The 27,377-nt window shown below is 39.0% G+C and overlaps 2 protein-coding genes and 1 pseudogene across 7 annotated transcripts in view; 1 reads left to right on the top strand and 2 right to left on the bottom strand.

The window, feature by feature from the left end:
• The window catches only part of SNAP91 (synaptosome associated protein 91), a 151,947-nt gene that overhangs the window by 28,419 nt on the left and 96,151 nt on the right, over positions 1–27,377 (top strand). The gene's annotated exons all lie outside the window — the stretch shown is intronic.
• Positions 19,190–19,859, bottom strand: LOC115295759 (annotated as a pseudogene).
• On the bottom strand, positions 19,190–20,777 carry LOC115295758 (putative elongation factor 1-alpha-like 3). Its single transcript, XM_029943952.1, has one exon. The coding sequence runs from the start codon at positions 20,712–20,714 to the stop codon at positions 19,917–19,919; it is 798 nt and encodes a 265-aa protein (XP_029799812.1). The 5' UTR covers positions 20,715–20,777; the 3' UTR covers positions 19,190–19,916.

The raw sequence follows: 27,377 nt of genomic DNA, 5'->3' as shown, positions 1-27,377 counted from the left end.
TCACATTTAAAATCCAGATCGGAGCACCTGGGTGGCTCAGTCGGTTAAGGGGATAAGCATCTGACTTTAGCCCAGGTCATGATCTCACAGTTCCTGGGTTTGAGTCCCACATTAGGCTCTGAGCCTGGAGCCTGCTTTGGATCCTGTGTCTCCCTCTCTCTCTGCCCTTCCCCTGCTTGTGCTCATGCTGTCTCTGTCTCTGTCTCTCTCTCTCTCTCATAAATAAACATTAAAAAAATCCGTATTGCAAGGATTTTTGGGTCCAGAATTTCTGCCGCCAATCCCTGTTTCACAACACTTGGGGGACGTGGTAGACCATGATCAGTCATCTTTGGGGCCAATTATTGCTTTTAGAGTTGATTAGAGTTAGTAGATGACCCTCTAATCTACCTCTTGACCCTTGCTCTCACCTGTGATAGACAGTTGCTGCTCAGAGTGTGTGCCCTTCAGTTATCTGTATTCTCTAATATTTCTCACTTCCAACGGCTGCAATTCTTTTTCTTTCCTCATCTGTTTTTCCTTTCATGCTGTGTGTGAGAGCATCAGTGAGAGAGAGAGAGAGAGAGAGAGAGAGAGAGAGAGAGAGAGAGGGAGAGTGAGTTGGATAGTAATCTTCCATATTGCAACCTATAGACCTATAGATGAATCTTCTGTCTTTTGGATATACAACAACTCATCATTTGTCTTTATTTTGGGAATCTAAACAAATTGGAGAAAAGTGCTAAGGAGAAACATGGAGAAATAGGTCTCTCTCTCTTTGGACTGCAGAGTCACAACAGTTCTGAGGCTGGGTGTGTATTATTCCACAGGGTTTGGAGAGACAGACAGCCTCAAAGAAACAGTGACTGCTCTTGGGGAAAATGAAAATAAAGTCAGTAGTACCCAGGGACCTCAAGAGAAAAAGGAGGCAGGCAGCAGGAGTAAAATAGTTCAATAGGAATTTGTGGGAACGTACCATTGCTACAGTAAGAAATTACTAGGTTGAATTATATGAAATTGCTAATGTTGTTAAGCCATGTTTTCTTACTGAGACAACGATGGTAATTTTGAGTAGTTCAACTGAATGTGTTCTTGACTTCAAATATACTTGTAAACTTTTGGATCTTAACTCCTTCTCAAGCTGGGAACTGCTATCGTTGATTCTGTGTGCGTCTTTTTTCTATGAATAATATTTGGTTGTAACAGTAAATGCCATACCTGTATGTATATTCCATTCTTATAGACTGTTACTCATACAGCATGAGCATGTGCCCACAACGGAAACTCGAGAACATGTTGATTACAAGCTGGGATAGCTTTCCTGGGGCCCTTCTCTAGCCTGACTTCAGCTCCTGAGGTCTGCAAACTCTTACTTTACACAAGAAGTCCTGATTAGGGGCTGATTTTGCCCCGAAGGGGAAATCCAACAATACCTGGAGATGTTTTTGCCTGTCTTGACTGGAGGAGGGAGAGATGGTCCTCTCATGGTAGGAGACCAGGAGAACTGACTGCTCATCATTCTGCAGTACATGGGCCAGCACACTCCCCATCCCCCTCCAGCCAGGAATGATCTGGCCCAAAATGTCGGTAGTGCCAAGGCTAAGGAAGTTCTTTTAGACTGAGCACCAGGGAACTTAAGAAAACAGTTGAAAGTTATATGTCGTATTTCTTAGTGGTGAGCATAAAAAGTTTATAAGGAAATGGGCAGAACTAAGAAGAATTAAATTTGAAGAGAATGTGGTGGAGTGAAACTGATGGCCAAAATATCCTGTATTTGTGAAGCTGCTGGTCTGCAGAGCATGCTCCGAGCATTTAGACATGGAGAGTTTTAGAAAAGAGTTGGATCACCCAAGAATACATTTTTGGTAGGAAGTAACAGTGCCAAATTTCTTATATTATGTGAATGAAGGGAAATGCAAATGAGATAGGAAGTTATAGAGTAGGATAAGAGGGAAGTAGCCAAAACAGAAGGTTTACAAATTCAAAACTTTACTTGTTCCTTTTAAATTGTATAATGATAAGTCTGTTACTATGGTCATTAGTGTGCATAACGTTCACGGATGGTACAGGTATGAATGGAAAAAAGAGTCATGGTATGATAAACTCTATAGTCCTCAATTTTTAGACTTTACTGATACATGTGAGAGAGGTTTAGCTTTTCTGTGACATGAATTAACTATGTGACTCAGAAGAGTTTATAAATATATTTGACTTGAGTTGCTCTTTGCTCTGAGTGCTAAAGAGATGTTAAAGTGTCTTTATAAACAGCTGTTAAGAATGAATAATAATGAAATACTACCTGTGTAATGAGACAGATGATTATATTTTGAGTTAGCTTATCTTTATGGAAAAAAATAAGTGGACATGGGTAGTGTATAATTTTTTGCTGCCAATTACAAACATTGAAGCTTTGTAAAATCTTAACTATCACCTTCTTCTAGAACAATCTGCATTAGTGTTTAAGTTCCCTAGGTATCTCACCAGAGCCTGTAGTAATGATAATGTACTTGAAGTATAGTAACGCTTAGGACTAATCTACCAAAGAAAGTAACTGTTGTTGCAGTATTTCCAGGGCTTAAAAAAAAAGTGAGTTTCATTATGGGTCATCAGAAAGCTCTTTCCTCCTAGCCATGTAATCTGTTGTGGAATCAGGAACTTAATTCTTTTTTTTTTTTTTTTTTCTTTGACCATTGAATGGAAGAGAGCAGTCTCACTTAGCCTGGTGGGGATTCTCCTCTCTGCAGACTTGGTGCTGAAGAAGAGAATGGGAGGGGACCTGGCATTTCAGGAGTCAACTTACTGATTTACCTTGCTGCTGCTCCACCTGTTTATCTGAATTTCTGATCATTCACTACTTTTCCTCCTACATCCACCCATCAGTAAATGTAGTCTCGGCATCTCCTGTTTGGTGCTTCTAAAGCACATGTAGAACCCATTCTCGGTTTTTCCTCTTATTTTTCTTACTTTTTTTCCTCCCCTAGGAATTAAGGATCTATATGGAGGAGAGATTTACATGCTCTTTTCGTTTCCCTTTAACATTCTTTTTCTTTTACTGCAGTAAAGAGGGGCGCCTGGGTGGCTCAGTCGGTTAAGCCTCCGACTTCGGCTCAGGTCAGATCTCACGTTGGTGGGTTCACGCCCCGCATCAGGCTCTGTGCTGGGCTCTGTGCTGACAGCTAGCTCAGAGCCTGGAGCCTGCTTCCTGTTCTGTGTCTTCCTCTCTGTCTCTGCCCCTCCCCCTCTCATGTTCTGTCTCTCTCTGTATCAAAAATAAATAAAACATTAAAAAAAAAAGTTACTGCAGTAAAGATAACGTTTTGTATCTATGTGGTAAAGATATATTAAGAAGTAAAGTTGTATTCCTTAGTATTTAAAAAGAACATAGAATTAGGTGCTTTTTGGATATTTCCTACTATGAAATTCTATAAAAGTTTCTGGAAAAATAAAAATAAGACTTTGGGAAAGACCAAGGAGAGAGAGGATAATATTGGGAAGTGTTGCCAAGGAATCCTGCCTATGGGAGGAGAAGGAGTGGAAGGTAGATAAAAATTCAGCCCTACACTAGCCTTGGAGTGAAAGATGGGTATGAATTTGTGAGACATTCGAGAGATTAGGCTGTAGATTACAGCAAATGGGAAGAATCCTGAGTGTCTGCAGCAGAAGTTGCCGTTTTGGGATATTGTTTATTTGTAGGAAACATAAGTTGCACATATGTTGATAAGGAGCTTGATTGGGACAGAAAACCAATGCCTTCTTTCTGCTGCTTGGGTCCTAACTATGAAATACTGCTTTTATTTATGGCTGGAGAGCTCTGTAAAAGGAGGTTTTGAATATACAGAGTTAACTGAGGATGAAGTGGATTTTCCTTTCTGAGGACCGAATAGAAAGTGATGGACTATGCTTAGAGCATGAGGAACTGAGGTTAGATAGTTTAAAAAAAAATGCAGAGTTGATGAATTTGGGGATATGGTAAATTTACTCATGTGGTAAATTCTTGATACACCCCTAAAATCCTGTTTTGTGATCATTTAAATGTAAATCCCTTATGCTTATTTTAGTTTAAAGCTCTGTGAAAAAACAAACCTTAAGGTCATCAAGTAAATAAGACATGAGTTAATTTACCTGACACACCTGAAGACTAGACACAGGTAGTTGATCATCGTGTGGCAGTACCAGGAAATCAGAAACCCAAACCACACGTATCTTCTAAAATCTCCCTGGCAACGAAGTCAGCAAAGGCCATCCTTCCAGCAGTTACTGCCAGCTTAGAGAACTGGCTTGAGATTCTTTGTGGATTGCCCAGAACACCAGGATCTTCTGTTTCAGTGGCTAGTCCACATGCCATCTTCCACTTCTTTGGTGCTACCTACTTTTTACATGTCCTTTCAAAGTCCTCTTCATATAAATTAGCTGATTCTTAAGCATAGAGTTCTTTTGAGACCCACAGGAAGAGGATAAAATATAAAAACAACATAGTGTTATGGCCAGTGGACATTTGTGGTTGTTTCTGCCTCATTGATGAAGACTCTAGGCTAAATAAATCCAGTGACTTGCTTACAGGTTACATTGTATATGCCAGAGTGAGCAGTGTATAGATCCTGAAAGACAAAAATATAAACTACCAATTTTTGTTCTAATAATTTTCTACCAACAGAAGCTTAACCAGACTTAACTGAAGATGCAGTATTTGGCACATGGACTGCTTACCTGCTTTCCCAGCCCCCAGTCTCCTTCAAGAGTGGTACATGGCTCTTGACTCAGTTTCATGCAGGCAGGTGGTTGGGCACTTAAGCTCTCCGGAAGCTTCATGACCCATAAGCTGCATTCGGGAGACAACATCGTCAGTATTTCCTCTATTCCAGTGGGTCAAAAGAATCATAGTCATTTATAATGTTGATTTTGAAAGGCTGCTGATGGCTACCCCTCAAACTGACCCAAGTTTAGAATTTAGAACACTTTTGGGTAGAGTTCGTCATGGTGCCTGAATGATTGACATAATTCTGAGGACATCCTTTTATGTGCTCCACTGACAATAGACATACCTATCGATGTCATTCAGACATTACACAATGTATGGCGTTGCCTATGGTTGGGAGTGAAATGAAAGAAGTGAAAGAGCAGATGAAAGTGGGTAGAAGGAGCAACAACATAAATTGAAGCACCCACCTCACCTACCCTGCTTCTCTTTCCCAGGGGGTACAAGAGGGAAGTCATCCACCTGTCCAGATAATAATAATAAGCTTGTCATTCTGAATTCTTCTCTATCTCATGCCTCCCATCAAATCCAACAGCTATCCTCTTGGCTCTACCTTTGAAATATCCAGAATCCTACCTTTTGTTTCTCTACTTTTATCTCCTTGCCACACTGATACAAGCTCATTATATCACTTTTCATCTGAACTATTAAAGTAACCTCCTTTTCTTGTCTTCCTAATTCACTCCTTCTACCCAGACTATGCTCCATTTAAACACCATAGTCAATCTTAAAAATGAAAGTTGGGCCATGTTATTCCCTTGACCTCTCTAGCAACTTTCTGTTGCATTTTAATGAAATATATCAAGTCCTTCTTGTGACCTACAATATATTTTCTGTTCCTGACCAGTTCTCTGCTGCTCTCTCCCTTGCTCACTGTTCTCCAGGCACACTGGCTCTCTTGCTGTTTCTTGAACCCATTAGGCATGTTCTTACCTTGGGGCCTTTGCATTTGCTGTTTGCTCTGCATGGAATATTCCTTCCTCACTGCATTTAGGTCTGTTTAAATGTTATTACCTTCAGGAGGCCTTTTCTGTTCACCTTATCTGAAACAGTACCCACTCTCTCTCCCCTATTTCATTTTCCATCATAGTACTTATCTCTGCTGGGCACATGATAAGCACTTAGTAAAAATTTTTTAATGAATGAATTAAATGAATTAACAAAGTGTATGCCAAGTTCTTTTTGATATAGGTAACCAAAGGGTAAATCTAATTATAACTGTATGTGTAGGCATCTCTTTTAGTGTGTATTGCAGCATGTTATGGTAGAGTATGTGTGTATTTATATGTGTATCTACATATAAATATAGTATATGTTATTTATATACTTATGGATTTTTATATATGGATGCTTTGATATCCATTCCTTCCTTACACATCAGGCTTTGTGCTACATATGTTGTTTGCGTTTTGCTGAAAGAGCTGTCAGATAGGTGCCATTATTATCTTCATCATAGTAATGTAGAAAGAGAAGTTAAGTGAGGCAACTTTGCTGAAGGTCACACAGTTATTAAATAACAGATGGCAATTGAACTGAATGGATCTGGTCTGTTTCCAAAACCTTAACTGAAATGACTTCACTGTGGATGCTTCTCCTTATTTCAAACCTGCCAAAATCCTATGGGAGAACAAACAGCATAAGAAGGGGATTTTTGTAGCATATATTTCTACAAAGGACTACAAAAAATTACAAAGTTTGCATATTTTTCTTTGAGATGAAGAAAATAGTTTACAAATAGTTTACTTAGTTTAGAAACTAGATTACATTAAAATTCACATGTAGTAATGTAAAAATACAAGTAAAGTTTTTATTGAACTATATTGACTAAATTAAGTGAATTTATTTTTAATTTTTTAAAAATCACTTTTTGAATTATTCATTTTGAGAGAGCGAGTATGTGTGAGCAAGCAGGGGAGGGAGGGAAGGGAGGGGGGAGAGAGAGAAAGAGAGAATGAATCCCAAGCAGGCTCTGTTCTGTTAGCACAGAGCCTGATGCAGGGCTTGAGCCCACAAACTGTGAGATATGACCTAAGCCAAAAAAATCAAGAGTTGGATGCCTGCAGAGCCACCCAGACGCCCCAAGTGAAAATAATTTAAAAGCTCACATTTTGATTCTTTCTATTTAGAGAGTAATTTTATTTGAAGAAGGACACTGTTAAGTGCTGCAAATAACTTCATCATCACAGGCACATTTACAAGCTGCTTCCCCTTGATCTCTGTAAAGCCACAGGTGTTTATTCTTTTATTTCCAGCTCCATTCATCCTCGTCACCTACAGTTAACAGTTGAAGGTCATCAACTCTTTCTCCTGCTGGTCCACCTTTCCGGTCATGTATGCAGCTCTCCACGTACCCCACCCCCGTAGGCATCACTCCCACCGCAGCCCTCACTCATGAGGCCGTTTCATTCTACAGCCCACCCTGCCTACACTGGCCACGGTTCTCCCAACGTCTTTCCTCAGCCTTTAGGATGTCTGTGGGATGTCCAACTACCGCCTGCACATTTTTGGTTTATTACTTTCTAGTCTTCTTCATGTCACCTCAGAACTTCTATATGCAAAATTTATGTTTTGTAAAATTATTTCACATTATTGGGTCTTTTTTCTGCATAGAAAAGATATTCTCTTTCTCTTTCCCAATTCTATAACCAATGCACCTGAAACAGAACTTCTATGCAAAGGACCCCTTTTGTCTCAAGGCACTGCTGGCAGTTGTTGAATGCTGTGGAAGGTCAGAAACAATGGGGTCTTGAGGAGCAGGTAGGTACTGCAATGATATCAGAGCAGGGAGACACTGTAGAAGTCATCGGCCTGGTTCCTTTCATTGGCTTTTGTTGCAGTTTGTATCACTTTGGATTCTTTCAGCTGCCAAGTAACAGAATGTGCAAGTCAGGGAATTAATAGACTAATTTACTGTCTTCCTTAACAAGATGTCTAGAGGTGGGGGCAGCTCCAGTTCAACAGCAGCACCACTGATCCACGTGCCTTACATACTTCCCCACTGCTGGCTCTAGCTTGCTGGAGTCCATCCTCCTGTTTCAAGATGCCATCATGTCACATGCATACACAACTACGTCCACTGAAGGAGAGGAGGCATGTTTCCACTTTGTTAATTATAAAGTGCTGTTTATTATAAAGAAAAGGTTTTCCCAGGTGACTCAGCAGACTTCCCCCTGTATGTCCCTGTCTAGCTACAAGGGAAGTAGGGATGGCACGTATCTGACACTTTTTGCTTTTCCATTGGGCAGTGGGTATGGGTGGCATCCTGCTGGTACAAAAGAAGAGAGAAGGAAATAGGTATTGGTGAGGCCACCATTAATGTCTGCCATTCATAGGAGCCTGAGAACAACCTTGGAACCATCTGCATTATTTGTGTATTGCCCAAATTGGAAAAGATTACTTTCTGTTTTTAAATGTTTGTGTTCTCTGATGTTGTTAACTAGCAGGAAGTGAGAGAATAGAAAAGGAAGAAAAAAAGATACAAATTAAAAAGAACAGTTAATAAATGTACCTATAAGTTAGTTCATATGGCAAGTGCTCTGAGATGTTGATGTTTAAAATCTGTGTATTGGTGTATCACTGATCATTGCTCTGTAGCTTCTCATTTTCTTTCTGAGGGCATAAGTTTAGATGATGATTGTAAGATAAAGGAATGACCCATCTTTGCTCCCTATTCTGGCATTCAATCTAAGGAAAATTGCTGTTCCAGGGGCGTTTGACAGAATCTTATAATTAAACTTATGGAGAGATTTTTAACTGGGAATAGAAGTTGTCTTTCTAAATTTAGGCTGCTGATGAAAGCATATCAATGACATAGAAAGTAACTCTTTCTAATTTGGTGGTTCAGTTGTATCCAGTAAGAATTATGAAAAGAAATAGACCCTTAGTACTATCAGTTTTAGTATAGAAATACTTTATATTGAGGCAGATAATGCTAAGCCAGTTATAGGCATCTCATTTATTAAGTATCTTTTATATGCCAGGGCTTATGTTAGGAACCAGGGATCAAAAGATAGAGATATGACTTCATTTCTACCTGGTGGGTCTTGAGCTCCAATACAGTAAAGACATATGTGAACCAACTTTTATAACGTTATGTAATAAGGACTATAATAAAAATGCGTAAAGATTGGCACAAATGACAATGTCTTTCCTGTAAGGTAGTTAATATTACTCCCATTTCTAGGTGAAAATACAGAGTCACAGAGCGGTCAAATTAAAGAGCAGAGTTAAGTTGTAATCCAAGTCTCTGGCCTCAAGTCCAGTGTCCTTTGCCACACTCTATATGGAAGGGAAAACTAAAGCCTTTCCGCCCCTCGAGGGCAATATTAGAAGAGACGCCTTGATGGTTATATTATTTGAGATTGCCTTAAGAATGAGATCTCATGAGAGTGAAGGCAGAGATACTCCAGGCAGTAAGACCAGAATGAAAAAGTATCAGTACAGCTTTGTTGGTACACATAGTGTGTAGCAAAGAGTAGGAAAGGAGCTGTGCCTGAGAAAAGGCCTTTTAGTTGGGGGTTGAGGTAGTTGTATTTAATTCAGTGGACAGCAGAAGGCCCCAGCGGGGTTTTGAGCAGGTGACTGCCAGGATCAGAAGTGTACACTTGGGCGGTCATTTTTCCACAAGTATATCTGGTTGGACTGGAGGCAATCCAGAGAACAGGTTACAGAGCAGTCCAGGTAAGAGGTAATAAGGGCCCTGTCGTGCACTATCTTTTTACATGGTTCCGGTGGTTGAGTGTCTCACACAATAGTGGGAAAAGAAGTAGGTGATCATGAATTTGAGAGCTATTCAGGTTTGTTGCTATTTTCTTGTTTTAGTGTATAATTATTTACAGCTCTCAAAAGTTAAAGTTATCTTTCCACTTACATCTATTTTTTTATTATCCTATTTTTTGATATTATCTTGCCTCAGAGGAATTTTCTAACAGATTTTAATTGCTTGAAACTACCAAAATGAAAGACTTCTGCTTTGTGGTAAGATGGAGTAACAGGGTCCATATTTACCCTCCTGCCTGAAACAACTGAGAAACTGGACTAGCTGTATTAAATAACTCTTTTCAGTATTTTGGATGTCAGATGATAGGGCACAGTGATTTCTGAGAGGTGGAGAACAAAGTGAGTTCTAGATCATAGGAAAGAGAGGTTCCAGACTGCAGCAAAAGTGGGAGGACCCCACCTGAATATGCAGCCTTCTCTGAACTGCAGGGGTGGAGCTGAATCTCTGAGAAGATTGATACAATTAAAACAAGTTTTTTAATGTTTTATTTATTTTTGATACAGAGAGAGATAGAGCATGAGAAGAAGGGAGGGGCATGAGAGAGGGAGACACAGAATCAGAAGCAGACTTCAGGATCTGAGCTTATCAGCACAGAGACTGATTCAAGGCTTGAACCCACGAATGTGAGATCATGTCTTAGCTGAAGTCAGAGGCTTAACTACTGAGCCACCCAGGCGCCCCAAGATTGATACAATTAAAATGACCTTACCCACACTAATCAGAAGGAAAGAAAGAAAAAAAAGACATAAGTTACCAATATCACATAATTATGACAGAAGACATCACTATTGATTCTACAGATGTTAAAAGGAAAATATGAGAATACTGCAAATGACTTGATGCCAATATAAAAAATTACATGTAAAGGACAAATGTGTTGAAAAGCATAAATTACCCAGACTCATTCAAAATAAATAAATAACCTGAATAGCCCTATATCTATTAAAGAAATCAAAGTTATGGTTAAAAACATCTATCAAAGAAAACTCCAAGTCCAGAAAAGAAATCCCCCCATTTTTACAAAACCTCTTTTAGAAAGTTGAAGATAAAAGTATACTTCTCAACTTATTTTATGAGGCCTTTGCTCTGATTGCAGAACCTGAGAAAGATATTACAAGAAAAGAAACTATAGACTAATAACTCCTTATAGACATGCAAGTAAAAAGTCTTAACAAAAAATTAGCAAATCAAATCCAGTGACAGATAGAAACATAAAACATCATGACCAAGGGAGTTTATCACAAGAATGCAAGGTTAGTTTAACATTTGAAACTAATCAGTATAATTCACCATAATAACAGACTGAAAAAGAAAAACCATATGATCATCTCACTAGATAATAGAAAATATATTGGACAGAATCCAGTATCCATAAAAACTCTTAGCAAACTAGAAATATAAGAAAACTTTCTTAATGTGACATAGGGTATCTCTGAAAAACCTACTGGTACCATCACATTTACTAGTGAAACACTGAATGTTTTCCCCTTAAGATCAGGAAAGAAGAAAAGGATATTCTTTTTCACCACCAATAGCATCCAGCAAAAAAAAAAAAAAAAAAAAAAAATTTGGAGGAGAAAAATGATGAAAAGGTATCAAGACTAAACAAGAAAAACTGACTATCACAGATAACATATCTATGGAGAATATATGATAGAATCCACAAAAGATGAGCAAGATAAGCAAAATTGTGGGATATAGTCAAAATACACCAATTGTATTTCTTAATATTGGCAATGAACAATTAGAACTTGAGATGAAAAAATGGGACACCTGAGTGGTTTAGTCAGTTAGGTGTCTGACTTTTGATTTTGGTTCAGATCATGATCTCAGGATTGTGAGACTGAGCCCTGCATCAGGCTCTGTACTGATCATGGAGCCTGCTTGATATCTTTCTCTCTCTCTTTCTCTCTCTCTCTCTCACCCTCCCTCCCTCTGCCACTCTCCTCTGTTCCCCCATACTCTCTCTCTCTCTCTCTCTCTCTCTCTCTCTCTCTCTCTCTCTCTCTCAAATAAAAACAGAATTTTTAGAAAGTTGAAATGTAGGGGAGCCTGGGTGGCTCAGTTGGTTTAGCATCCAACTTCAGCTCAAGTCATGATCTCACGGTTTGTAAGTTCGATCCCTGCATTGGGCTTTGTGCTGACAGCTCAGAGCCTGGAGCCTGCTTTGGAGTCTATGTCTCCCTCTCTCTCTGCCCCTCCCTACCCTCTCTCTTAAAAATAAATAAGCATTAAAAAAATGTTTTAATAAATAAAAAAGTTGGAATTTAAAAGAAACAATACCATTTACCATATTATCAAAATGTATGAAATATTTAGAAATGAATCTGTCAAAATATGTGTAAGATCTGAATACTGAACACTGCCCAACATTGCTGGGACAAATTAAAGCAGATCTAAATAGGTGGAGAGACAGACTATGTACATAAGTGGGAAGACTCAGTATTGCTAAAATGCCAGATCATCCTAAATTGAACTATATGTTCAACATGATCCCACTCAAAATCCCAGCAGACAGTTTTTGTTAAAGTTGATAAGTTCAACCTAAAACTTATGGAGATACAAAGGACCTAAAAGAAAAAAAAAACTACTTTAAAGAAGAACAAAATTGGAGGGCTAACACTCTCTGATTTCAAGAATTATTAAAATTTACATTAACAAAGACAATGTGGTATTGGTATAAAGACAGACAAATAGATCAATAGAACAGAATAAGTTCTTAAATAGACCCCAAGATATGCAGTTCACTGGTTTTTGACAAAGGTACAAAGTGGGAAAGAGTAAAAGAGAAGTTTTTCAACAAATACTGCTGGAACAATTCAGTATAGGCAAAGAAAAAAAAAAAAGACCCTTTATCCTTTCCCCATACCATTTATAAAAACTAACAATGTATTGTAGACCTAAACATACAATCCTAAAACTTTATAAAACTCTAGAAGAAACACAGGAGAAAATCTTTGTGACTTTGACTCAAGCAAAGATTTCTTAGGTATGACACAAAAGCACAAACCCTGAAAGAAGAACTTGGCAAGTAGGACTTCATCATAATTGAGAATTTCTGTTCTTTGTTTTTTTAATTTTTTACTGTTTTTATTTATTTTAGAGAGAGAGAGACAACATGAACAGGGGAGGGACAGAGAGAGAGGGAGACACAGAATCTGAAAACAGCCTCCAGGCTCTGAACTAGCTGTCAGCACAGAGCCCGACACGGGGCTCAGAACCCATGAACCATGAGATCATGACCTGAGCCGAAGTCGGACGTTTAACTGACTGAGCCACCCAGGCACCCTGAGAATTTCTGTTCTTTGAAAGATAGTTAAAAGCATGAAATGGGAAGCCATAGACTTGGAGAAAATATTTGCAAATTATGAATCTCATAGTGAACCTGATACAAAATAACAATTAGAAAACAATCCAGGACACCTGGATGGTTCAGTCGGTTAACTGTCCGGCTTCGGCGCAGGTCATGATCTCGCGGTTCGTAGGTTCCAGCCCCGCGTCGGGCTCTGTGCTGACAGCTAGTTCAGAGCCTGGATCCTGCTTCAGATTCTGTATCTCCCTCTCTCTCTGACCCTCCCCTGCTCGCGCTGTCGCTGTCTGTCTCTCAAAAATAAACAAAACACATAAAAAAGAAAACAATCCAATAAAAATGGGCTACGAATTTATACCTATGGCAAATAAAGTAACAAAAATACATGAAAAATATGTTCAACATTAGTAGCCATTATAGAAACGTGACGAAAAACCACCATGAAATACCATGTCACACCTGTTAGAATGGCAAAAAGATATAGTGCCTGGACACTGCTGGTAGGAATGTAACATGATACAGCAATTTTGGATTGCTGTTTAGCAGTTTCATAGATATTTACTTCCAATGATTTAACCAGTCAACTTCTAGTCAGTTACCCAAAGGAACTGAAAGCATATGTCCATGTGAATACTTATATACAAATGTTCATAGTGGTTTTACTTGTAATAATCAAAAACTGGAGTTACTCCAAATATGCATCAGTAGGTGAATGAATAAACAATTTTTGTATGTCCATATAGCAGAATGCCTCAGTAGTAAGAAGGAATGCAACAACTGGATGAGTCTCAAAGTAACTATGCTGAGTGAAAGAAACCAGACATCTCCCCTGCCTCTGCCCCCCAGCCCCATCAAAAGTACGATTCTCTTTATTAGAATATTTGTGTTAGAAGATACAAACTAATGTATATTGGCTGACAACAAATTGGTGGTTGCTAAGGGGCAGCAGCAGAGAAGAATGGGAAGGGGTAGGAAAGAGAAATTATCAAAGGTCTCTAGGAAAACTTTCCAAGTGATGGATATGCCCACTATCTTGATTTTGAGGGTAGTTTTGTGGATGCCTACTTGTCAACACTTATCAAATAGTATTCTGTAAGTATGTGCAGTTTTCTTTTGTATGTCAGTTGTACATTGATAAAGTTATTTTAAAACTGTCTTTGGGTAACTGGGTGGTTCAGTTGATTAAGCATCTGACTCTTGATTTTGGCTCAGGTCATGATCTCGTTGTTCCTGAGTTCAAGCACTGCATTAGGCTCTCTGCTGGAAGCATGGAACCCACTTTAGATCCTGTGCCCCTCTCTTTCTCTCCCTGTCCACCCCCTGCCCTCCCAACTCATTCTCTCTCTCTCTCTCCCTCAAAAAGATACTAGTTACATCTCACGTTCAGCTAACACTTTGAATTCTAAAGAATTCAAATATGACAGATATTTTAGCATTTAGATACACACAATTTTTAGGAACTTTTTTCTGCATGTTTCTTTGTTTTAATTTTTTGAAATTTTAAAAATAGAAACCCTTTATTTGTTGAGCAAGTAAAGCAATAGATAATTATATAAACTACTAGTAAAAATATAAATGTTGCAACTACTATGTAAAAACATTTTGTAAAGTTAATTATGCAGATACCCTACAACCTAGCAATTCCCTTTTAGATATGTACCAAGAATAGCAACTTTTAAACTGTTTGGTCTCAGGATACCTTTGTACTTCTAAATTTTGAGGAATTCAAAGAGCTTTTGTTTATGTGAGTTATAGCTTTAGAAGTGTAATGTATTAGAAATTGGAACCGAGAAAGTTTAAAAGTATTTTTTTTTAATAACAGTAGTACCCTTGTTGGGATGAGCATTGGGTGTTATATGGAAGCCAATTTGACAATAAATTATATTAGAAAGAAAGAAAAGAGAGAAAGAGAAAGAAAGAAAAGGGAAGGAAGAAAAAGAAGTAAACCTATTGACATACTAACACAAATAATACTTTTAGGGAAGATAATTATTTTCTACAACAAAAATATGGTGAAAAGAATGGTATTTTTAAAATCTTTATACCCCTTTTTCATGTTTACTGAATAGAAGACAGATACTCATATCTGTTTCCATATTCAGTTTCTTGGGATGTATTGTTTTAGTTGAAGTGTATGAGGAAATCAGTCCTCAGACCGATACACAGTTGGAAAGGGGAGAACTATTTAAATGACTTTTTTTGAAAATTGGTGGATTTCCTTCTTTGATACTACATTATAATTCTTTAAATGGTAGTTTTGGTGGTTTGTTTGTTTGTTTTTTTACTGTTTATTGAGAGAGAGAGTGTGCATGAGTGAGTGCACAACCAGGGTAGGGGCAGTGAGAGAGGGAAAGAGAGAATCCTAAGCAGGCTCCACATTGTTAGTACAGAGCCTGAAGCAGGGCTCAAACTTAGGAACCATGAAATCATGACCTGAGCTGAAACCAAAAATCAGATGCTTAACCAACTGAGCCACCCAGGCAACCCTTAAGTAGTAGTTTCTTGAATTTAGATTGCAATATTGATTCTGAAACCATGTCAGTGAATGTTTTTGTACTGTGTTATGTTAAAATCCATTGACATTAGTCTATCTTTGAATTAATTGAATTTTTATTTTGTAACATTGTGTACTAGTCATTTGAAAAGTATTGGTTCGATGAAGTTACTCACATATTCCAAAAATGTTGTCATATACTCATGAATGTCACCAACAATCTTAAGAGAGAACTGGAAGATTGTGAGGCTTAGTGTGGCAGACACAAGTTTTCTAAATTTCTAGTTTTTACTTACAAGATGGAATTTTATCATTGGCAAACAGTACTGTAATTTGTTTTCTTTGACAGGCTCACTTTCTTTATGGTTGAGAAAATAACTGTTGAATACCAAGTCAAAATCACCATGGTTTGAAGTCTGTCAGTATTTCAAGTAAAAATCATAGTCTACCCAGGTGGTTAGTGCATTTCATAATTCAACACACAATTGCTTTTTTCTTGAGACAGCCATTCATCTCTGTTGCGCAACAGAGGTGCTTTATGCACACTTCCCATTTAGTGACAGAACAGGGTCAGCAAACAGTTTCTCCAAAGGGTCAGAGAGTAAGTATTAGGTTTCGTGGACCACTGAATTTAGTTGAATTGAGCGTTGTAACTATTCAACTACATCACTATGGTGTGAAAGCAACCTTAGACAAAATGTAAACAAATGGGCATGACTGTGATCCAATAAAACTTCATTTACAAAAATAAAGAAGCATGGCCAGGTTGCCCAGCAAGCTGTAGTTTGCCAGCCTCTGACACAGAATATTAAAACATTGAATATTTTAGTAGAGGAGGCAAGATGGCAGAGAAATAGGAAGTTCTGTACTTCCTGCCTACATCTCTCAAACAAAAGGCGGAAGCCAAAGGACACTGAACCACAAGAGTCTGGAAGGAAAAGAGACAGAGTCCACTAAGAAGACAGCCTCATAGGAGCGTGATTGCGAACTGGGGAAGATAAAAATGGGCCAGGATATAGAGCCCAGAAGGGAGGGAGCCCACTCTTTGGAGAGGCGAGGGAAGAGAAAGAGTGGCTAAAACTGCCACTCTCACTGGCGAAGAGAAAAACCTAGACCTGGGACGGAGAGGGATCTTATAATCTCATCCCCTTCTTTGGGCTGGGTGCCCTGGTCCCAGTTGGCATCAGGAGGAACTGTTCCCCTACTCCCCCTACTTGATCCCTGGCTAAGGAAGTGCCCTGGCCTGCAGGGTTACATTTCCGGCGGTATCATTAAAGCACGTGGACTAAGATCTGGAAATGAGGCTGGGTTTGGGACATAGAACATGGCCCACTTGGCTACGCCTGTGGCACAGGGAGATTAGACCCAAAAGAGTGATTTGCAACACTTGGATTGAGAAGGGACTGGGGGCCACCATTTTTCTCCCCACAACCACCAACTCAGGGCCTCAGGGAGCAGCCCACGGGACCCACAGTAGAGGCAAGACCTGCCTACACCAAACCATGCCCATTGCACTGCAGAGCTGCTTTCTTTTTCTTTTTTCTTTCTTTCTTTCTTTTTTTTTTTTCCTTTACCAGAGCCCAGGACAAGACCAACATTGGTGTATTGCCATGTTTAACTCTAGATCAATTCTTACTACTCAGATAAATTATCCCTTATCTCATTCTGATCTCTCCTGGCCACTAGACTAGGCACTCTGGTTATAGGTTTGCTTAAACAGTCACATTTAATCCATTCTCTTGATCCATATTTTACACCTCCCTGGTTACCTTCCTTTCTCTCTCTCTCTGGAATAATCAGACTGTATAGTTTCTCTGGGTAACATCTTCATTTCTTTCTCCTCACCGCCTACCATATTCTCCTTTTTCTCTCTCTGAATTAAGCCTTTTAGTCTCTCTGCCAGGTCAATGTTCAATTTCTCATTCTCCCCACCCCTGTCATTTATCTCTTTGTATATGCTCTCTTATCAGCACTGCCTCCACCCTGCTCTTTATTTTTAGCTGTAATTTCTGGTTTTATGCTTTTGATTGCTTTTTGTCTTTTGTCATTTTTGGGTTTTTTTTGCCTTTCAGTTTGCTTGCTTGTTTGATTTGTCTGTGTGTTTGCATTCTTTTGTTCCCTGTTTGTTGTCTGTTTTCCTTTCCAGGGCTACCTCAAGATACAAGCCAAAGTACACATGGTGGAGAGTCCCAGATATCACTACGAGTAGGGAAATAAAATAACCAAAGGCACAAGAGAGACCAAGGGACACCATTAAAAGAACACTTCCTGAATGGACAGCTTGTGGACAGTCAATGAGCCTCATAGGTGCAGAATGCATAACAAGCTTTTAAAACTCACAAGAGACAGAAAGGTAGCCAAAAGGACGAAACAGAAGAACTCTCCTCTAAAGAAATTCCAGGAAGAAATGACAGCTAAAGAATTGGTCAAAACAGATAAAAGCAACATAACTGACCAAGATTTTAGAACAATAGTCATAAAATTAATCGCTGGGCTTGAAAAAGACATGGAGACACCAGATAAGCCATTGCTACAAAGATTAAAAATAGTTGTGATGAATTTAAAAATGCTATAAATGAGGTGCATACTAAAATGGAGGCCACCACTGCATGGATTGAAGAGGCAGAGAGGAGAATAGGTAAAGCCAAAAAACAGAGATAAATTGATCCAGGAGCACAAAAGTAGAATTCGAGAACTAAGTGATGCAATCAAATGGAACAATATCTATGTCATAGGAATTCCAAAAGAAGAAGAGAGAAAAAGGGACTGAAGGGATACTTGAACAAATTATAGCTGAGAACTTCCCTACTCTGGGGAAAGAAGCAGACATTGAAATCCAAGAGGCACAGAGAACTCCCCTCAGATGTAACTTGAATCGACCTTCTGCACAACATATCATAGTGAAAGTGGCAAAAAATAAGGATAAAGAGCGAATTCCGAAAGCAGCTAGGGATAAAAGGGCCCTAACATACAAAGGGAGACATATCAAGGTGGTTTCAGACCTATCTACTAAAACTTGGCAGGCCAAAAAGGAATGGCAGAAAATCTTCACTGTGATGAACAGAAAAAATATGCAGCCAAGAATCCTTTATCCAGCAAGCCTGTCATTCAGAATAGAAGATAGATAAAGGTTTTGGCAAACAAACAAAAATTGAAGGAATTCATTATTACTAAACCAGCCCTACAAGAAATCCTAATGGGGACTCTGTAAGGGAAATGTTGCAAGGAACACAAGGTACCAGGGACACCACTACAAGCATGAATCGTACAGAGAACACAATGACTCTCAACCCATATTTTTCAATAATAACACTGAATGCAAATGGACTAAATGCTCCAATCAAAAGACATAGGGAATCAGCATGGATAAAAAAAAAAATTTCCATCTGTTTGCTGTCTACAAGAGACTCATTTTATACCTGAGGACACCTTCAGATTGAAAGTAAGGGGATGGAGAAATATCTTTCATGCTACTAGAAGTCTAAAGGAAGCTGGGATACCCATACTTATATCGGACAAACTGGACTTTCAAGTAAAGGCAGTAACAAGAGATGAAGAAGGGCATTATATAATAATTATAGGGTCTATCCATCAGGAAGAGCTAACAACTATAAACATCTACACAATGAATTTGGGAACACCCAAATGCATAAAACAATCACAAACAGAAATGATCTTATTGATAAGAAATTGCTAATAGGGGACTTTTTTTTTCTCATTAAACTTTTGTTTTAATGGGTCTCAAAATTCTGTGACATATTTTTGGTCCAATTGTTTCCATTAAAAAGTACTGATTTTAAAAGCTAATAACTTAAAACTGCCACACACAAAAAAAAAACAAATGGTCCACAAAACACTCTCCTTTCCTTCTGAAGGTTTTACGATGCATTGTTATCATTAAACAGTCTTTTACTATTAAACTTAAATGGCCAATTGACACAAACAGTTCTGAGACCGTTCTTCCACCTCTGATTAAGACTGGGGTGGCAAGTATTGGGGATAATATTCATTTAGCCTTCTGAGCTTTTTGGGCAGACTCGGTGACCTTGCCAGCTCCAGCTGCCTTCTTGTCCACTGCTTTGATGACACCCACAGCAACCGTCTGTCTCATGTCACGAACAGAAAAGCGACCCAGAGGAGGGTAGTCAGAGAAGCTCTCAACACACATGGGCTTGCCAGGAACCATATCAACAATGGCAGCATCACCACATTTCAGGAACTTGCGACCATCTTCCAGCTTTTTCCCAGAACGACGGTCAATCTTCTCCTTCAGCTCAGCGAACTTACAGGTGATGTGGGCGGTGTGACAGTCCAGCACAGGTGCATAGCTGGCACTGATTTGGCCTGGATGGTTCAGGATAATCACCTGAGCTGTGAAGTCAGCTGCTTCCATCAGTGGGTCATTTTTGCTATCACCAGCCACATTGCCTCAACGAACATCTTTGACAGATACGTTCTTGACGTTGAAGCCCACATTGTCCCCAGGAAGAGCCTCACTCAAAGCTTCATGATGCATTTCAACAGATTTTACTTCAGTTGTAACATTGACTGGAGCAAAAGTGACCTCCATGCCAGGTTTGAGAACACCAGTCTCCACTCAACCCACAGGGATGGTACCAATACCGCCAATTTTGTAGACATCCTGGAGGGGCAGACGCAAAGGCTTGTCAGTTGGACGAGTTGGTGGCAGAATGCAATCCTGAGCTTCAAGCAGTGTGGTTCCACTGGCATTGCCATCTTTACGGGTGACTTTCCATCCTTTGAACCAAGGCATGTTAGCACTTGGCTCCAGCATGTTGTCACCATTCCAACCAGAAATTGGCACAAATGCTACTGTGTCAGGGCCATAGCCAATTTTCTTAATGTAGGTGCTGATTTCCTTAACGATTTCCTCGTATCTCTTCTGGCTGTAGGGTGGCTCAGTAGAATCCATTTTGTTTACACCAACAATAAGTTGTTTTACACCCAGTGTGTAAGCCAGAAGGGCATCCTCATGGGTATGCACATTCTTGGAGATACCAGTTTCAAATTCGCCAGCACCAGCAGCAACAATCAGGACAGCACAGTCAGCCTGAGATGTGCCTGTAATCACATTTTTGATGAAGTCTCTGGGTCCCGGGGCATCAATGATGGTCACATAGTACTTGCTGGTCTCAAATTTCCACAAGGAGATATCAATGGTGATACCTCGTTCATGCTCGGCTTTCAGTTTATCCAAGACCCAAGCATACTTGAAGGAGCCCTTTCCCATCTCAGCAGCCTCCTTCTCAAATTTTTCAATAGTTCTTTTGTCGATCCCACCACATTTATAGATGAGATGTCCGGTAGTGGTAGACTTGCGGGAATCTACATGTCCAATGACAACGATGTTGATGTGAGTCTTTTCCTTTCCCATTTTGGTTTAGGTTTAGCGGTGGTTTTCACGACACCTGTGCTCTGGCGGCAAACCCGTTGCGAAAAAGCAATAGGGGACTTTAATAATCCATTTACAGCAATAGATAGATCAGCTAGACAGAAAATCACTAGGGAAAAAATGGACATGAACAACACATTGGACCAGATGGATTTGACAGATATATTTAGAACTCTACATCCTGAGGCTATGGAATCCACTTTCTTCTCAAGTGCACATGGCACATTCTCCAAGATAGATCACATACTGGGTCATAAAAAAATAAATGTAAAAGAATTGAGATCATACCATACACACTTTCAGGTCACAATGCTTTGAAACTTGAAATCAATCACAGGAAAAAGTCTGGAAAATCTCCAAAAACATGGAGATTAAGGAACACCCTACTAAAGAACGGATGGGCCAATCAGGCAATTAGAGAAGAAATTTTAAAAATATACGGAAACAAATGAAAATGAAAATACAACAATGCAAACTCTATGATATTCAACAAAGGCAGTCCTAAGAGGAAAGTATATTGCAGTCCAGGCCTATTTCAAGAAACTAGAAAAAGCAAAAATACAAAATCTAACACTGCACCTAAAGGAACTAGAAGGGGAACAGCAAGAGCACCTCAAACCCAGCAGAAGAAGAGAAATAATAAAAATCAGGGCAGAAATAAACAATATAGAATTAAAAAAAAACAAATACAGTTGAACAGATCAATGGAGCCAAGAGTTTATTTTTTGAAAAAATAAACAATATTGATAAACATCTAGCCAGGCTATTCAAAAAGAAAAGAGATTATCCAAATAGACAAAATCCCAAATGAAAATGGAATTATCACAACCAATCTCTCAGAAATATAAGCAATTATCATGGAATACTATGAAAAACTATATGCCAACAAACTGGGCAACCTAGAAGAAATGGACAAATTCCTAAACACACACATACTACCAAAATTCAAATGGGAAGAGATAGAAAATTTGAACAGACCCATAACTAGTGAAGCAATTGAACCAGTTATCAAAAATCTCCCAACAAATAAGAGCCTTGGGCCAGATGGATTCCCTGGGGAATTCTACCAGACATTTAGAGCAGAGTTAATACCCATTCTTCTCAAGCTATTCCAAAAAATAGAAATGGAAGGAGACCTTCCAGACTTATTCTACAAAGCTAGCATCACTTTGATTCCCAAACCAGACAGAGACCCAGCAAAAAAAGAACTACATACCAATATTTTTAATGAGTACAGATGCAAAAATCCTCAACAAGATACTGACAAATCGAATTCAACAGCATATAAGAAGAATTATCCATCATGATCAAGTGGGATTCACTCCTGGGTTACAGGGCTGGTTTAGTATTTGCAAATCAATGTGATACATCACATTAACAAAAGAAAGGATAAAAACCATATGATCCTTTTGATAGATGCAGAAACAGCATTTGACAAAATACAGCATGCTTTCTTAATAAAAACTCTTGAGAAAGTCAGGATAGAAGGAACTTACTTAAACATCGTAAAGGCCATTTATGAAAAGCCCATAGCTGATATCATCCTCAGGGGGGAAAAACAGCTTTTTCCCTGAGATTAGGAACATGACAGGGATGTCGACTCTCACCACCGTTGTTTGACATCGTGCTGGAAGTCCTGGAATCAGCAATCGGACAACAAAAGGAAATGAAAGGCATCCAGATTGGCAAAGATGAACTCAAACTTTCACTTTTCACAGATGACATGATACTCTACATGGAAAATCTGACAGACTCCACCAGAAGCCTACTAGAACTGATCTGTGAGTTGAGCAAAGTCACAGGGTACAAAATCAGTGTACAGAAACCACTTGCATTTTTATACACCGATAATGAAGCAACAGAAAGAGAAATCAAGAAACTGAACCCATTCACAGTTGCATCAAAAACAATAAAATACCTAGGAATAAACCCAACCAAAGATGTAAAACATCTGTATGATGAAAACCATAGCAAGCTTACGAAGGATATTGAAGAAGACACACAGAAATGGAAAAACATTTCATGCTCATGGATTGAAAGAATAAACATTGTTAAAATGTCAATGCTACCCAAAGCAATCTACACATTCAGTGCAATTCCAATCAAAATTGCACCAGCATTCTTCTCAGAGCTAGAATAAATTATCCTGAAATTTATATGGAAGCACAAAAGACCCCTAATAGCCAAAGTAATTGAAGAAGAAAACCTAAAGGGGTGGGGGGGGGGCATCACAATCTCAGACATTCGCGTCTACTAAAAAGCTGTCATCATCAAGACGGTATGGTATTGGCACAGAAACAGACACATAGACTAGAGGTAGACCCACAAATGTATGGCCAATTAATCTTTGACAAAGCAAGAAAGAATATCCAATGGAAAAAAGACACTTTAACAGATGGTGCTGGGAGAACTGGACAGCAACATGCAAAAGAATGAAACTAGACCACTTTCTTATATCATACACAAAAATAAACTCAAAATGGATGAAGGACCTGAATATGAGACAGGAGACTATCAAAATCCTACAGGAGAAAGCAGGAAACAACCTCCTTGACCTCAGCTGCAACAATTTCTTACTAACCACATCCCCAAAGGCAAGGGAATCAAGAGCAAAAATGAACTATTGGGATCTCTTCAAGATAAAAAGCTGCACTGCAAAGGAAACGAGAAAACTAATAGGCAAATGACAGAATGGGAAAAGATAGTTGCAAATGACATATCAGATACAGGGCTAGTATCCAAAATCTACAAGGAACTCACCAAACTCCATACCTGAAAAACAAATAATCCAGTGATGAAATGGGCAGAAGACATGAACAGACACTTTTCCAAAGAAGACATCCGATGCTTAGCATCACTCATCATCAGGGAAATACAGGTCAAAACCACACTGAAATAGCACCTCATGCCGGTCAGGGTGGCTAAAATGAACAAATCAGGAGACTGTTGATGCTGGCAAGGATGTGGAGAAATGGGCACCCTCCTACACTGTTGGTGGGAATGTAAACTGGTGGAGCCACTCAGAAAAACAGTGTGGAGGTTCCTCAAAAAACTATCCATAGAACTCCCCTATGACCCAGCAATAGCACTGCTAGGAATTTACCCAAGGTATACAGGAATGCTGATGCATAGGGGCACATGTACCCCAATGTTCATAGCAGCACTGTCAACAATAGCCAAATCATGGAAAGAGCCTAAATGTCCGTCACCTGATGAGTGGATCAAGAAGATGTGGTTTATATATACAATGGAGTACTACCTGGCAATGAGAAAGAATGAAATCTGGCCATTTGTAGCAACATAGATGGAATTCAAGGGTGTTATGCTGAGTGAAACAGATCAGGCAGAGAAGGACAGATACCATTTGTTTTCACTTATAAGTGAAACAGGAGAAACTTAACAGAGGACCATGGGGGAGGGAAAGGGGGAAAAATAGTTGGGGTAAGGGATGGAGGCAAACCATGAGAGACTCTTGAATACTGAGATGAAACTGAGGGCTGATGGGGGTCGGTGAGAGGGGAAGGGGGTTGATTGGCATGGAGGAGGGCACTTGTGGGGATGGGCACTGGTGTTATATGGAAATAAACTTGGCAATAAGCTATAATTTTTAAAAAGTTGAATATTTTAAGGTCAGGACTTAATAAAATCTATAACCTCTACTTCATCAATAGCATCAGTTGCATTGTATATCCTTCACTCTTCCATCACCACTCCACTACCCATCCTTCCTTCTCTTCATTGTGTGGTGCTCCTGTCTTAGGCTAAGACTCACTTCTGAGCCCTGAATTCTAGAGCTCCTTCTGCCTCCAGAATTCCTCATAAGTTACTTCTACTCTTTTCAACCTCACTTTTTTTTTTTTTTGGCTTTTTCTTCTTAGTTTTAAACATGCTTAAATGTGTGCCATCTTTAAACCATGAAAACTGTCCTTTGACCCTCTCCCCCTCAAAACTAGTCTGTACTTGATCTTTATTTCTTGCACCTGGCAACAGTTCCATAGTTGTGTATGTTCTATTCTTGGGGTTCAGCTTCTGAGGACTCTAGTATTTGCCATTGGTGACCCCTAATTGCTTCTTGAAGTTTTTGAAGCTCTCTTCTTAATTGGCTTTCACAATTTCACTTTCATGGGCTTCTCTTTCCCATCTGTTACCTCACTCATTTTTCTTCCATTTATCTCTAAATGTTAGTCTTTTTTAGCTTTGGTTCTTATTTCTTATTTATAACATAATCTCCATTTTGGGGGAGGGGTTAACGCTTCTACTAACATGATTTCAGCTCTTATTTCATTGCTAATGACTCCTAAATTTGTATCTAGGCTGAATGCTTGTCCTGAACTTTATTTTTTATTTTATTTTTATTTTAGAGCATGAGCAGGGAAGAGGAACAGAGAGAGAGAGAGAATCTTAAGTTGGCTCCTCAAATGAATTGTGTTTAAAATAGTTTATGTCTCCTTTGAAACCAGCTTTCTTCCCTTTCTAGTAAAAAGCATTCAGTGCACCCCAAGCCAGAAATCTGAAATTGTTCATGATTCCTTTCCTTTCCCCTCTAACATCCATTTGCTCATCTGGAAATTTCATCATTTGAACCTCCTGAATATTTTTCTACTCTATTCATTATCTCCCTCTATCCCTACTGCCTTTTCCTTAGCCAGGCTCACCTCATCTCTAACTTACTCTTTTCCTGTCTTCTAGTATATCTTTCCAGGCATATCTTATCCCATGCCTCTGCTTACCTTGCAGATAAAATTTAGTAGTCACTGAATGATGTAGTTAACTATAACAGTGAAGTCTTCTACTTCTCTCTAAAATCCTTCTGAGGGCTTCTGTAGGGTGAAGTATGTGTGAGATCCCTCACTGGTTATGCCCTTGCTCATTAGTTAAGTTTCTTCTCCCCACTCCACCTGCCTATACATACCTCGCCCCAAGACCACCACAGTTCTCCAAGGACATATCACCTCTTAGGACTTCAGACTTTGCTCACCATAAATACAAGCTATTGTATATGCTTTGAGCATATTTCTGTGCTGCATTCAGGAGCAGATGAGTTCCTACCCATGGGGTGCTTGGTATGCAGTCCAGCGACCCTCAGGTATTATTTATGATCTCTGTATCCCAGATTGAGAGAGGACGAATGGAGTAAAAATGTCTTTTTCACTTCTCTCCCATGGCATAGCTGACTTTAGGATCCTCCCCATGGAGTCTTTCCTGGTACCCTACTCTGTTCTCATAATGCAGCCTGTATATAACAGTACTTACAAACATTTGTTTTGAGTACCTACTATGTTCAGACACTTTTCAATCCTTAAAATAGTTCTGAAAGGTAGTAATTATTACCTCCCATTTTAAAGATAAGGGCCTAAAAGAAAGAGACATTTGTTAGAGTTGTACATCTAGACAGGAGCTGAGCTAACCCTTGACCTGGTTTCTCTGTGCTCTATCTTGTTGCTTTTCTTTACTCTTCTCTTAGAGGGCTTTCTCTGTTATCTGACCAGGTATACCACGTATTGTCTCCTCTGACCAGCAATATGTTTCTATATGCCCAGAGCCCAGTTCAATAAATGGGTGAATAAAAGAATTTGTGACTGACACAATTTTAGGTATAAAGTAGTCCCATGATACAGTCTCAGAAAACAATGTCACAGCTTAGTGATTTATCTTTTTTAAAGAATTGTTTGCGTATATTTTGGGCTAGAGTATGGGTTCTTTTTGGTAAATTTTACTAAACACACACTTAGTGTGCACAGCGCACTGCACGGAAAGCAGACATTGGCATGACTGTTTACATCATCAAGGAGCTTCAGTATGGTAGGAACTTATGACAGATACACATATAACCTGAATACCCAGCAGGAACAAAATGCCTCAGGTTTTAAAATGATGAGGGAGGCCACATCGGCCTTTCTGAAAGGGACTAGGAAAGATTTCTTGAAGGATGAATAAAATTCTAATTAAGGAAAAATATTGAAGGAGAGATATTAAAGGGAATAGGGTTAATGACTGGAATTTGAAGTAAATACAAAGTAAAAAAAGAAGCCTGATCTGGTCTGTTAATAATTCAGAACAGTTATTGATACCTGTTAGTCTAAAATTTATTTCAGGGATGCAGTATCAACTTTTTTTAACCTCATTTTTTTATAAAATAGAGAAATAAATAAAGCAAATGTATAGCTTATTGATTACTGAGTGTGGATTTTTAGTCAGGAAAATGATGGGTCTGTCACTGCTTTTGTTGCATGGGATTCTCTCATAACTGAGTATCGCCTGCAGTTCTCTGCAGGGTGAGTGTGGCTTGTAAGCGGTCTTGTGGTATTCCCCTGAGGGGGTCGTAGTGTGCTGTAGGAAGTCCCAGTTGACCCTTGAACAATTTCAAGGGTTAGGGGGTTTGACCATCCATGTAGAGAGAAATCTGAGCATAACTTTTGACTCCTCAAAAATTTAACAACTAATAGCCTACTCTTGACTAATAGCAACCAGAAGCCTTACTGTAACTTAGCTAACACAAATTCTTTTTTATGTTTCATGTGTTATGAACCATAAGCCTTACAATAAAGTGAGAAAAGAAAGTTACTAAGAAAATCATAAGGAAGGGAAAGTACATTTACAGTAGTACACTATGAAAAACATCTGTGTGAAAGTGGACCCCTGAAG

This window comes from Suricata suricatta, chromosome 7 (genome assembly GCF_006229205.1).
Source record: "Suricata suricatta isolate VVHF042 chromosome 7, meerkat_22Aug2017_6uvM2_HiC, whole genome shotgun sequence".
Lineage (NCBI taxonomy): Eukaryota > Metazoa > Chordata > Mammalia > Carnivora > Herpestidae > Suricata > Suricata suricatta.
Note: the sequence above shows the minus strand (reverse complement) of the source record. Positions and strands in the feature narration are given on the sequence as shown.

Bases quoted from the DNA above. Each gene is read 5' to 3' on its own strand.
- LOC115295758 (XM_029943952.1), bottom strand. From the start codon at position 20,714: ATGGGAAAGGAAAAGACTCACATCAACATCGTTGTCATTGGACATGTA.